The 14076-nt window shown below is 35.9% G+C and overlaps 1 protein-coding gene across 1 annotated transcript in view; it reads left to right on the forward strand.

Annotated features, from left to right (window-relative positions):
* MAP3K5 (mitogen-activated protein kinase kinase kinase 5) overlaps nt 1-14076 on the forward strand; it is a 202316-nt gene that overhangs the window by 91842 nt on the left and 96398 nt on the right. Inside the window, exon 8 of the mRNA XM_059177456.1 lies at nt 12467-12579. Within this exon, the coding sequence (XP_059033439.1) occupies nt 12467-12579 (113 nt within the window). The remainder of the gene's footprint in view (nt 1-12466; nt 12580-14076) is intronic.

Below are 14076 nucleotides of genomic sequence, written 5' to 3' on the forward strand. Positions count from 1 at the left end.
CCAGCTCCCCGCTGAGCAAGGAGCCTGATGTAGGGCTCAATCCCAGGAGTCTGGGACCATGACCTGAGCTGAAGGCAGACGTTTAATTGACTGAGCCACCCAGACACCCCCCCGACTATTTTTTTTTTATTTTTAAGAACTCAAAGCCTGAAAAGTTTGTAGTAACTCAGCATGACCCCTAGCTCATTGATGTTCAGATGTAGAGGGCTCCTAAGGGACCAGCAGCTCCAGGATGACCTGGAGATCCGGGAAGAACATACACTGTACCCACAGTTGCTTTATTTATTTATTTATTTAATTTTTTTTAAAAAAAGATTTTATTTATTTATTTGACAGAGAGAGATCACAAGTAGGCAGAGAGGCAGGCAGAGAGAGAGAGAAGAGGAAGCAGGCTCCCTGCTGAGCAGAGAGCCCGATGCAGGACTCGATCCCAGAGATCATGACCTGAGCCGAAGGCAGCGGCTTAACCCACTGAGCCACCCAGGCGCCCTATTTATTTAATTTTTAAAGAAGATTTTATTTATTTATTTGACACAGAGAGAGAGATCACAAGTAGGCAGAGCAGCAGGCAGAGAGAGAGGGGGGAAGTAGACTTCCTCCTGAGCAGAGAGCCCGATGAGGGGCTCAATCCCAGGACCTTAAGATCAAGACGTGAGCTGAAGGCAGAGACTTTAATCCACTGAGCCACCCAGGTGCCCTCACAGTTGCTTTATAAGCTAGCACCCTGGTAAATTGGTTGCATGTCTTGGCCTTGCTTTAATGACACACCCAGCAAACGAAAGATTGGATGAAGCTCTGTTATGGCCTAACCATTTGAAATCCAGGAATGGTAGTATTCAGGATGTCGCTGTGGAGGTTCCTAATTGCAGCTAACAAGTACTCAGCACCTAAGGAGGGCAACCAAGGCTTGCTTTATGTAACTCAGTTGTCAGAGGGTTGAGTGAGAAAGCTAGATGTTTGCCAAGCATTATGCTGAAAAGGAAGGAGAAAGTGGAAGAATAGGGCTGATTTCACTCAGTGAATTAAAGTGATCATTTCCACAGTCGTTTGTGGAGTTTTTCAGCTATGTGGATGGAGTTCTTTGCCCCTGGAGATCTGGTTTGGGAGATTCTGAGTCCATGTTATTGAATAGATTAACCACAATTGATAATATGCTTCTTCTTTTTTTAGTAAAGTTTAGGTTTTCTCCATATTTCGCTGTCACTCCCTTCCTCCTAAATCTTCACTGTTCTTCATGTCTTTAAAGATTAAGTTTAAAGCCCGGTTCCCACTTTTATCTGCCCTTCAGAGCTTCCCCAGGGTATCTCCTCCCATCTTCCCAGCCTTCTTAGAACATGGGGTTTACATTTTAATTTGAGAGAATTGGCAGTGATTGGAAGGGTAAGTTTAGATTGGTCAGAAACATGTGAAAACAGTTCATTCTCAAGAGCAGTCGACTAAGTACATGTTAAAATTCCAAGCTAGGCTTTCTTGTTATCAATTGGCAAAGATGAAAAGAGATGAGGGTATTCTATTTCGGCATGAATGTGATGGAACGGTCTCTCTCCTACACTGCTCTTAGGAAAGTGAATTGGTGAGATCTTTGTGGAAAGCAATTTGGCATTATGCATCAAAAACCTTGACATACTTCATGTTCTTTAATCCAGTTATGTCGTTTGGAAACTATCCTGAAGAAACAGCAGATACAGAAACAAAGATGTGTTTGCAGCAGTGTTTATGACACTGAATTTTATGGTAACAAAAAATTGGAAGAAACCTAAATGTCCAACCGTTGGCGAAAATGTTAAACAAAGGGTAGCCTCCCCATCTGATGGACTATCACTCATTCAAAATTGTGGTGCTGGGGTTTGGTAATAAAAATATAGGTACCATAAAACTTACCATTTTAACTGTTTGAAGTCTATTTCAATAGCATTAAGTACATTTTTTGCAACCATCACCACTCTCCATCCACAATACTTCTCATCTTACAAAACTCGAACTCTATACCCATTAGACAACTTCCCATTTTCCCCTCTTCCCAGCCCCTGGCGACCAACATTATACTTTCTTTCTCTATGAATTTGACTAGTCTAGGTATTTCATATAGGTAGAATCATATGGCATTTAAGGCTGATTAATACTCTATTTTATGTGTACACTGTATTATATTTATCCATTCATCCATTGATGGACATCTGTCTTGTTGTCACCCTCTGGGCCGTTGTGAATAATGCTGCTATGAACACTGGTGTACAGATATCTGAGTTTCCTCCTTTCAGTTCTTTTGGGTATATACCCAGAAGAAAATGGTGGTTTAAAAAAAAAAAATTGATAGTAACACACATCATGCCATTCCATCAAAATTTTAAAGCAGATTATAAAGATAACATGATTCTCTTTTATTTTTTTGGAAAAAAAAAGTCTGTGAAGGGGAAAAGGACTGGAAGAAGATAGTTAGAATTTGGGGTTGTTTTATTTTCTTCCAACTTTTCTGTATAATAAGGATCATATACAAATAAGTAGTTTGAAATGAAGAGAAGGTCTCCCCGCCCTATTTAAATTGATGGAGTGATTTGGCACTAGTTTTCTTCTTACGCTGTCCTGCTTTGTCTGTGAGTTATTTTATGAGTGATAATTTAAGAAATATCCCTAGAGATGCAAAGCATCATGAAATTCTAATTTAATTACTTTTATGTCTCCCAGAAAGAATCACAGCTGTTATATCACAAAGCAAGAAAAATGACAGCTAAATAGAGAGAACTTGACTTGAGCTCAGTTTCCTCTTTGATGGAAAGTAGATGCTCTCTAGCTAGAAATAATCAACTCAAGAATATTTCCTTTATTCTTGACTTTGTTGAACATCTCAGTGCAGATGCAAAAAATGAGCTGTCTTTGTTCTAAAGACTTCGTCACTCACTTCATAATCAAGTACTTGCCTCTTTTAGAGCTAGTTTGCAATCAGGTGACAAATACAGTTGCTAATAATAAGGCAGCCTTGAACAAAAATCTCTTGCTTTGGAAGCTCAACTAAGAAGTTTGCATCTTTTCAATGTAATAATGAATTGAAGAGTGCAAAGTACTTACTTTTTCCAGTAAATATTTAGGATTAAAATGGGGAAAAAATCAACAGTAGTGGACATATCTTCATTCAGTTACTCAAATGTAGTCACTAGAATCCTCTTAAGATGTGAATATCTAATTTCATCCTCGAGATTTATTTCATGAAGTCATCTTTAGTTTAGCTTACTCACCTCTGGTGATTTTATTTCTCTATAGAGAGGTTTACACTATTAATCATTGTTGATAGATTTCTTTATGTAAGGACTTACATTCACATTCATTTATCTTCTTGCCAGTTAAATGGTGAAGTTTTCAACAACATAAAACTTCTTTGGGGGAATTTTATGGGCACATTCAGCAGTATTGCTATATTATTCTTTTAAAAATATTAGTCTCTAGGGGCGCCTGGGTGGCTCAGTGGGTTAAAGCCTCTGCCTTCAGCTCAGGTCATGATCCCAAGGTCCTGGGATCGAGCCCTGCATTGGGCTCTCTGCTCAGCAGGGAACCTGCTTCCTCCTCTCTCTCTGCCTGCTTCTCTGCCTACTTGTGATCTCTGTCTGTCAAATAAATAAATAAAATCTTTAAAAAAACATTAGTCTCTAATAAGATCAATCAAATATATTTTGTGACAAAATATATATAAAGAATATATCAATAGCTGTTTCTGTTGTATATGGAATATAAACTTTATCCTTGATGTAAAAGCAGTTCTTCCTGCTTTTATTTGTCATAATTTTTCACGTTTCACCCAACTCCCTTTAACTAAAACACAAAAACAAAACAAAGCAAAAAAATCCAGAAAGTAATGAAAAAGGACTAAAATTTTTTTGAATATACACCAAAGGATAAAGCAGGGTGATACCAAGAGCTCAGCTTTGGAATTGAGCAGAATTGGGTCAAGTTCCTACTGTACCATTTGTAATGTGCATGACTTAATATGTCCAGTCTTTAGTGTCCTGATCAGTAATCTTGAGAGAATCCTCTTCCTTAAAGAACTGTCAGAATTAGAAATACTATGCTTGAAGCGTCTAATGCAATCCTTTGTACCTAGTAGGTGCTCAGTAATGAGAGGCAGCTGTTACTAGTGTGTCTGTTTGGTATTGTTACTATTTGGTATTAATCACAGCTTTCTTGGGTGGAGAACATCATCTGTGCTATGTCATACTATTGTTAGAAATATCCTATCCCTGTTCATAGGTAGGCGATCTGTCCCACCCATGACACCAGGTTTGGGTATATGTCTTGCTTGTTGCTCCTTATCAGCAGAAGCTGTGGTTGTGCCGTGTATATTTTTCCTTGGTCATTTTTCCTGGGGAAAATGACTCCTGCAGACTGAGTCCCAGAAGGAAAACAATGTGGAGCAAAGCTGAGCCACCTAATGTAGAAATGTGGCATGAACAGGCATTGCTAGTTCCTAGGATTTGCAGTTGTTTGATACTGTGACACACTTACCCTAAAATGACTGCTACATCACCTTCAGCTAAAATGGATCCTTTTGTTCTTTCAACATCTCTATGTTAACATCTATATTTTAACATTATTTTAGCATCTTCATTTTAACAGTAATTTATCAAGTTTGAGTCTTTAAAAAAAAGCCAATGAAATAATAAAATATGTTTGGAAAATTAGCATCAAGGAAGTGGAGAATACAAATATGCACATCGTAAGGATCAACATGCTTGGTATAACTGACCTCCAAGTCAATAGGCATTTTAGTAGAGCATGAAAAAACAATCATATGCTACTTCTTCAGAAGAAACTGTGCACTCCCTAGGAATAAATTAAAGGAATGTCTTATAAAAGATACTCAGTAGACAACCGTGCAAGCTATATAAACAGTATCCTCAATATTTTATGAAACAGTGAATTTCAGCAACTTTAAAATGTAATCTGGTGAAGGGGGTATGCAATGCATTAATTTAATGTGGTCAAAGGATGTAGCTTTCTGGGTGTATGGTTTTTATCAAAGTCAGATTTTAGACTACTGAAGAAAGTGAATAGATACTTGAGTCTTCTATGAACCACTGTATTTATCACTTGTCTCAGCTTGGTTCTTAGTAAGAAATGGATGCAGACTTTCTTCATTTAGCAAGTATTTCATATTCACCTGCAATGTGTCAGGCATCCTGATGATTTAGGCATTGGAGATTCAGTGGCCAACAGGACTGACAAGGTCCCTGCTCTCATGGAGTTTGCAGTCTGTTGGGGGAGACAGATGATAGAATAAAAAGTAATTTCAGATTGTTATAAATTCTATAACAGATATAGAATTACACAGTTTTCTTTTTTCTCTCTTAAATCATGTTACTATGTGGTTTTCAAGAAAATTTTCCATTTTACCTAAGTTGCCATAGTTATTGGCATTAAGTTATTCTGAATATCACTTTACTTTTAGGGATTTTGTTCTTGGGGCATCTGGGTGGCTCAGTCAGTTAAGAGTCTGCCTTAGGCTCAGATCATGATCCTAGAGTCTTGGGATGGAACCTAGCATCTGGCTTCCTGCTCAGCAGGGAGTCGCCTTCTCCATCTGCCCCTCCCGCCTGCTCATGTTTGCACTCTGTCTCTCTCTCTCTGAAATAAATCTTTAGAAAATAAAATTTAAAAATATTTTAAAACTTTATAAAAATATAATCTATTTTTAAGTAATCTCTGCACCCAGTGTCGGAGCTTGAACTCACAACCCCCAGATCAAGAGTCACATGCTCTCCCAACTAAGCCAGCTGGGCACCCCGCCTTTTCATTTCTTCTTAATACTAACAGGACCTGAACTAATGTCCTCCTTTTTGTTCCCAGTAGTGTAGCATAAGAGTAGCTTATATTCTCTCTCTCTCCTCTCTCTCTTGTTGTCTGATGAGCGGTTTGTCTTGGAGTTTATCATTTTATTAATCTCATACAGAACGAACTTTTGGCACTGCTGATTTTTTTATTACACTTTTTATTTCATTAATTTCTGCTCTTTCCTTTATTATATCTTTCCTTCTACTTTGGGGATAATATGTTGTAATTTTTCTAGATGGGAGCTTATGGCATTGATTTTTCAACCCTGCTCTTTTTCCAACATATGCATTTAAAGGTATAAATTATTCTACATCCCAGAAATTTTGATATATTGAACTCTCAGTATTGTTCAGCTCAAATATCTTTTCATTATCAGCATGACTTGTCTGAAGTCATAACCCCTGGGTTATTCAGAAGGTTGCTCAATGTCCAAACATATCTTTTTTTCTTATTCTTTAGTTTAATTCTATTGCAATGAGAGAACACACTCTGCTTTATTTTCGTTTTTTTGAAATTTGTTGATAAGTGCCTTGTGACCCAGGAGATGGTGCACTGTTGTTGGACGTAGTGTTCCACATAAGTCCGTGAGATTACCTTGGTTAATCTTGTTGTTCTAATCTTCCATATCCTCATTAATATTTTTTGTCTGCTTGTTTGATCATCACTGAGAGAAGTGTTTTAAAATCTCCAGGTATGAATATAATTTTATCTAATTTTTAGTCCTATCAATTTTTGCTTTTATGAATCCATGTTAATTGGTAAGTTTAAGATTATAAATTTTTTCATTTCCTTTTATTTTTATGAAATGTCCCTCCTATGTCTTGTAATAACTTTTGCCTTAAAGTCTTTTATCTGATATTAATATATAATCACAACAAACTTCTTTCAGTTAATATTTGAGCAGTATGTCTTCTTGCATCATTTTACCTTCAAATTAACTGTGTCCTTGTATTTAAGGTGTGTCTCTTAAATGTGTATAATTGAAATTGCCCTTTCCTTCCTTCTTCCCTCCCTCCCTCCCTCCCTCCCTCCCTTCCTTCCTTTGCGGGTGTTGTTCAGTCTAACTTGACAAAACTCTCTTATTTGTTGTGTTTGGGTCATTTATATTTGTTGTGATAACTGGTATTTGCAGTTATGTTTATCATCTTGCTATTTTTTTCTATTTGTTTCATTGTTCTATTTTCTTTTAGTCTTCCCTCCCCCCCCATTTTCTATTAATTTAATATTATGTTTTATCTTCTATTAGCCCTTTACTAATACTTTTTATATTATTAGGTTAGTAGTTCCCTAGAGATTGCCATCTACATCCTTGACTTTTATAGTGTACCTTAAATTTGTACTTTACCACCTCCTGAACAAGGAAAGAAACGTAGAGGAGTTTAAATAATCAAGTTTTTGAAGTGTTAATATCTTTTATGTACAGTCACCTATTTACCCATTCTGATGTTCTTTCTTTCTGCAGTTCAGTGTTTCAACTGGTATTATTTTTCTTTAGTCTGAAGAAGTACTTTTAGGTATTTTGTGTAGTGTGGATCTGTTGGCAATTAATCCTCGCAGGTTTTGCTTGCTTGAAAGCATCTTTCTTATACTTTTTCTTTTTTCCTTTTTTCACTCTAAAAATGTCATTGCATTATCTTTTGGCTTCCCTAATCTGTATTGCTAAATCTGTTTTATTTTTCCTTTATAGGAATGTATCTTTTTCACTCTGGCTCATTTTAGGATTTTTCTGTGTCTTTGGTTTTGGCATTTAGACTGTGATTATTTCATTTTATCCTAACTTGAAGTTTGCTGAGTTTCTTGAATCTGTGGGTTAATGTTTTCAACAGTTTGGTAGTATTTTTGGCCATTATGTCTTCAGATATTTCTTGTGTTCTGTATTCTCCCTTCTTTCTGGAGTAGCAATAATACATATGTTGGATAGCTTAACTGTGTCCCATATGTCTCATGCTTTTTTGTGTTTTCCCCCTCTTTTTTTCTGTCTGCTTCCATTTAGGTATGCTGTATTGACCTATTCATTTCACCAACTCTGTCCTTTGCTCTGTCTAGTCTATTAAACCCATCCCAAGATTCCTTTTGATTCTTTTTTCTTAAGATTCCAACCCTCTATTGAAATTGTTTATCTTTTTATTCCTTTGTCCATCTTTTTCTTGATTTTTATCATATTTGTAATAATTAGTTTAAACTCCTTGTTTATAAACTTCAGCATCTGAATTATCTCTAAGTCAACTACTCTTGTCTGTTTTTGCTCTTTTGTTTATTGGTCACATTTTTCTGGATTTTTGCATGTCTCATAGTTATTATATCCCATATATTTTCTATTTAAGAATTTTTAAGACTGAAGATGGTTTATTTTTTCTCACAGGAAGTTCTTACTTTCCTTTTTAGCCAGATAGGATAAGAAGATGATTACTTCAAAGAATGCAATTGAGTTGGGGCACCTGGGTAACACAGTTAATTAAGCTAAGACTCTTGGTCTTAAGACTTTGGCTCAGGTCATGATCTCAGGGCCCTTAGATTGAGCCCACACAGGGTTCTGCATTCAGTATGGAGTCTGCTTATGATTCTTTCTCCCTTGGAGCGTTTGAGTGGTTCAGATGGTTATACCTCTGCCTTTGGCTCAAGTCATGATCTCAGAGTCCTGGGATGAAGCCTCACATCTGGCTCCCAGCTGCCCCAGTGGGAATTCTGCTTCTCCCTCTCCCTGTGCCTCTCTCCCTGCTTGTGTGCTCTGTCTCTCTCTCAAATGAATAAATAAAATATTTTTTTTAAAAAAAGATTCCTTCTCCCTTGCCCTCTGCCCCTCTCACCCCTCCTCAAATAAATAAAGAAGTCTTTATGGAAAAATGCAATTGAATTGAGTTGGTCTGGGTTTCAGTTTTGGTTGACCCAGTCTATCTTGATTTTGTCTCAGCTTTTGATTGAGAGCCAAACAGATCTCTATCTCCTTATCCCTGAGTGCTGTGAGTGATTTCATGTCTACCCGTTGAAGTTTTGAGTTTAACTCTTTGTTCTTTCACATCATACAGCTCTAAAATTTGGCAATTTTTTTAGGGAGGAGACTGTCATATCTTTGTTGCCAGCTCCTCTTGCTAGTGGCACTTTACTTCTAAGTCCTGCCAGACTTGAGGAAATTTCACTCTGCCATCCCAGCCCTGCCTCATCTCCCAGCTGCCTATACAACCCAGCATTCAACAAATGCCCCATGGAGAGGTTCCTCCAGGTTTCATTCCCTCATGCCAACCCATGCAACTATCAGGAAATCCACTAGTTTCTCTTTTCCCTGGAAGAGTTTCAAATCGGAAGTTCCTCTGCCTATGCCAAGCCCAACCCTCATCTTATGATCAGAATGAGCAAATGCCCCTGTAGAAGACAAAGCAATTCAGCTCATCTTGGCAAGGGCACTTTCCCTCTCTGAAGCTTTATTTGAATGATGTTTTTAATTGTTGTTGCCATAGATCTCCAGTGTCTATAAAAATATATTTTTGAGTATGTATCCTTTTCCACATAGTTGTTACAGCAGAAGTGATGGCTTCTAGCTAGACTACTCCATCTACTTTGAAGCTTAAGTTTTCCCCCAGGCATTAAATAGTCTTCTATAATTTAAATAGTATATATCTTTCAAACATTTAGAATACATTTTATTCCCTATTAAACTTTATAATATTGGAAATTTAGAGTAGTTTTTCAACTCACAACAAATATCCTTATAACTGAATTTTTTATTACATATTTAATGCTTTTCCTTAGGAAAAATTCATTGATGTATAATTATTGTGTCAACAAGTATGCTTAATTTTTTAAAATTTTACAATTTTGGTATATACTGACAAATTTTAGGCAAGAAATACTATACTAATTTACTTTGACAGTGTGTGAGAATTTTTAATTCCTATGGGTGGTATATTAATAATATATGACAGGGTTTTATTTCTCTTGTAACACAGCCTACATGCTATCTTAATCTCCAGAAGAATCCAGAAAATGTTAAAACTTTCTCCTAAGTACTAAAGTCATTCTCATGGAATGCAATGAATCCTAGAAAAACAAATTATTTATTTTATTGGCATTCATATTTTGGTTAAAAACATATAAAAATATATATATATGTATACTATATATTGTAACATTCAAACACATGTAAGCCAAACTTTTCATTTTGGTTGATTTGGGCACATAGGAAGTCCTTAGTCAATTTTTATTGATTGGTTTGGGCATGTCTTGTTTTTTTTTTTTTTTAAGATTTTATTTATTTATCTGACAGACAGATCCAAGTAGGCAGAGAGGCAGACAGAAAGAGGAGGGGAAGCAGGCTCCCTGCTGAGCAGAGAGCCCGATGTGGGACTCGATGTGGGGCTCGATGTGGGGCTTGATGTGGGGCTCGATCCCAGGACCCCGGGATCATGGGCATGTCTTGTTTTTTGCATTTAAACTTTAATATCTTTAAGAGAAATTTCATGTTCTTTGGTTTTAGGAAAAAGGAAAGAATTTATTTGTTGGAAAATATTGCATATCTTGATATGAATTGAGAGAAAATAGAATATACAACTTCCTTCTTCTTCTGTGCTCTTTGTAGTGGGATATTCTACTTGTCTCTGAACAAACACAAAAACTTCTGAGACTTAAATGAGTCTAAGATTTAAAAATCATGTCTTTCCTTTATATGACTAGTTTTAAATATCAGCAGTCTGGGTGCATGTTTTTTCCATCTTAGAACTGGGAAACACCTGTACTTCTAGAGAGGTAAAAATGCCTTTTGATCACCAGCAGTGGTGTACTTGGAAATTTTCTGTTCTTCCTCCCATGTTGTAATTATTTAAGCCAACTAGTTAAGATTAATACTTGCTTGACTTTTGTTTCCATTCAGAGATACTTATTCTATTTAAAAAGACCCGGGATGCCTGGGTGACTCGAGTAGGTTAAGCATCTGACTCTTGGTTTTGACACAGGTCATGAAGTCATGAGTAGTGAGATGAGGCACTGTGTCAGGCTCTGCGCTCCGCATGGAGTCTGCTTGAGGTTCTCTCTCTTGCCCCTCTCCCCACTCACACATATGCACATGGTCTCTCAAATAAATAAATAAATCTTAAAAAAAAAATAAAAACCTATTGTGAATTAAAAGTGACTGTTGTGCATTAAAAAAAGAAAAAGACCCTTAAACAGGTCACATAATCCTTAATATCCAGAAAAATGTACTTTTTCTTTCCTTTTGAAGCTTAACTTGTCATTTTAAGTTATGGAAAATTTCAAGCATGTATAAAAGCCAAGAAGAGTATACTATAATGCGTACAGCTGTGTCTGTCACCACTTTTGCTATTCCTATCTTTTAACAGTTAATAATTTAAGTGGGAATGTCTTTATCTTGGAATTGTAGTGTTTTTTTTTTCTGTATAACCTTTTTTTTTTATATCATCAAATCATCATTCATTCAGTATGTAGCCCTTAAATTTTGCTTAATTTGATTTTTTAAAGTAAAGATTTCATTTTTCATGTTTGTGTCAAGCAATTTCTAGCAGTCACCAGGGTGTTTATTTTCATTTTTTTTTCTTCATGCTCCAAAATGTGATAATATTGAATATTGTTGCCTGTTGAGCAATTCGATGTAAGGAAATCCTTGGACAGAATCTAAAGTATCACCTTGAAAATACAGGGATATGCAAACGCTGAAGTCTTTTCAGATGTCGAAGTGTTTTTCAAAGGTTGATATTTAGTTTCATGCATATTCAGAAAAGTGTTCTTATTCTCTTTGAGCCAGCATTAGCATGCACAGCCACAGTCTCTGTTTTTCTTAATGTCTTAGTACAATTGACATTCTTTACTTCATTTCTGCATCACTCTTGTGAAACTCACTGTTTCAGTGTTTACCTAGATGGTCTCCTCTTTGCTTTGTATATTTTTCAGGCTTTTAAAAACCACTTTGAAAAAATAGGTACAGGGCTTTTATGGGTTTTTTTAAATTTTTTATTTTTTATAAACGTGTATTTTTATCCCCAGGGGTACAGGGCTTTTATGTTTTAATTACCACTGCTTACACATGTGAACGAACACAAGCGCACAAACACACTCTCTCACATTTCTGGTAGATTGTTGAAAAGAGGGCACGGATTGCATGGAGCACTGGGTGTGGTGAAAAAATAATGAATACTGTTTTTCTGAAAATAAATAAATAGAAAAAAAAAAAAAACTAATACCACTAACAAAAATTAGGTAGTTATTAGGTGATTATATTGCTATGATAATTGCAGGAACATGTATCCAGAATTTCAGTACTATTTCTTTGAAAGGACGCAAAATGCGAAATGCACTGTGAAAGATAAAGTCAGAGTTCAGTCAAAAAATGAATAAATAAATAAATAAATAAAGTAAAAAAAAGAAAAGAAAAGAGGATTTTTTAAAAAGACAAAGGCTACTATGGTAAAGGTAAGTTAAGCAAGGGAATGCAGTGGAGGGAGGGCCAAGAAAAGCAGAGTTACTTAAGCATTAAATTCTAATAACACAGCACGCTACATTCTGGGGTGAAGGCCAGTGGAATATTTTTGCTTGCTCAGGCATCAGGGTTATGCAAACAGAAGCTGTTGCACACCCAGAGTTTCATGATTGAGGAAGTAAACTTGTACATTTGTTTGTTTTTTTGTTTTTTTTAAATTAGGTTCAAAAAGGCGTTTGAATCTGAGCCATCGTTACAGTCGGGAATTAATTATGCGGTCCTTCTCCTGGCAGCTGGGCATCAGTTTGAATCTTCCTTTGAGCTCCGGAAAGTTGGTAATTGCTGCTTGATATTTTACATGGAAGTCAAGAAACTGGAGCCAACTTGGTACAAAAAAAGAGAATCATTGACAGATAGACCCTTTGCTTTTTAGTTCTATAGGTTTTCTGTTACGGTATCTCCTTGTTTAGTGTTTCATATTATTGCACAGAATCCTGATATTGGGATGTAATTTGGTTTTTCATTTATTTTGCCTGTTTCTAAAAACACCTTGGTTAATATTTATTGTTCCAGCACAAACTAATATTGAAAATATGGGCTCTGCATTCAGCCTCAACTCCCAAATAAGGTAATATTTGGAACATCAGAAACATTTCCTGTTTTAGATTTAGAGGATGAGGAGGAGGAGGAAAAAAGGAGAAGTAGGAGAACATGAAGAAAAGACCTCTGATATTTTCTATTTCTGATTCTCTTACATACCTTCAAGCACTGTGATTTCAGTGGTATTGGAGGTGAGCCTTCAAAAGCTCCCAAAACAGTAGGTCAAGCAGATGGCAGTCTTGGCAGTGATGAGTCTTCTGAGACACCATCTCTGAATTGTAGCCTTTGATAGAATGTGCTTTTATCCCTTTTATCTGTGGACATTATCTGATCTGCTCACCCCTCTTTGGAATTTGAAGATAGACTGCATCTTAGTGAATAAACTTTGTGGCTTTTTGTTTTCTGTTTTTGTTTTGTGCTTTTAGCTTTAATAACATTTTTTAAAGTTTTGCATATTGGAAAACTGTCTATGGTAGTGAGATTTTGCCATCTTTCAGAGAATCTTTCCAACACTTTTGGAGTCATTACTACAGACCTAGAACTATTATGCCATATTTTTCATAAAGGAAAAAAAGCGATCTTAGTGAATCTATAAATTGTAGAAGAACCTTTTCCTTCTGTTAAGATTTTTAACTGGAGACTGTTTCTGTTTAATTTTTCTTCCAGAAAAATGAGTCCTAGACTTTTTTTTTTTTTTTACATCATTTGGGAAGGGCTTATAAATGTGTAATGTTCTGGGAAATCCTTTACAGCAAAGTTTGAGTATTAAATAATTTTTGAGAGGACCCCAACTAAAAGAATGATAAAATACTGGTTGCTGCTGGATTTCACTGTTATTTAATGCACAGAGCTTTATTTGAAATAATTTTTTCAGTTGATAAATGAAATCAGAGAAAATACGTGGCAACTTGTACTCAGGACCAGTGAAAAAAAAGTTTGTATCTGAGTTTGATTTTCAAACTCTACATAAGCCAAAATTCTTCAAGTACTAGTGAGCTAAAAATAATTTGTACTGCTCTATTCTTGAACTTAAGGTCAAATTTTATTAAGGCCTCCAGATCATTATAGGAATTGACACTGATTTGCATGTGTTGATGGAGCAGTAACAACTTGAAAATGGCTTGAAAATGTACCTCCTCCGAATTGTCATTTTTAAGTTAAGTACAGTTTAAAATGATCAGCACTCAGCTAAGAGAGTAGATCTCATTGCAAAAAAGAAATGATAATTATGT

The sequence above is a fragment of the Mustela lutreola genome, chromosome 6 (genome assembly GCF_030435805.1).
Source record: "Mustela lutreola isolate mMusLut2 chromosome 6, mMusLut2.pri, whole genome shotgun sequence".
NCBI classification, from domain to species: domain Eukaryota; kingdom Metazoa; phylum Chordata; class Mammalia; order Carnivora; family Mustelidae; genus Mustela; species Mustela lutreola.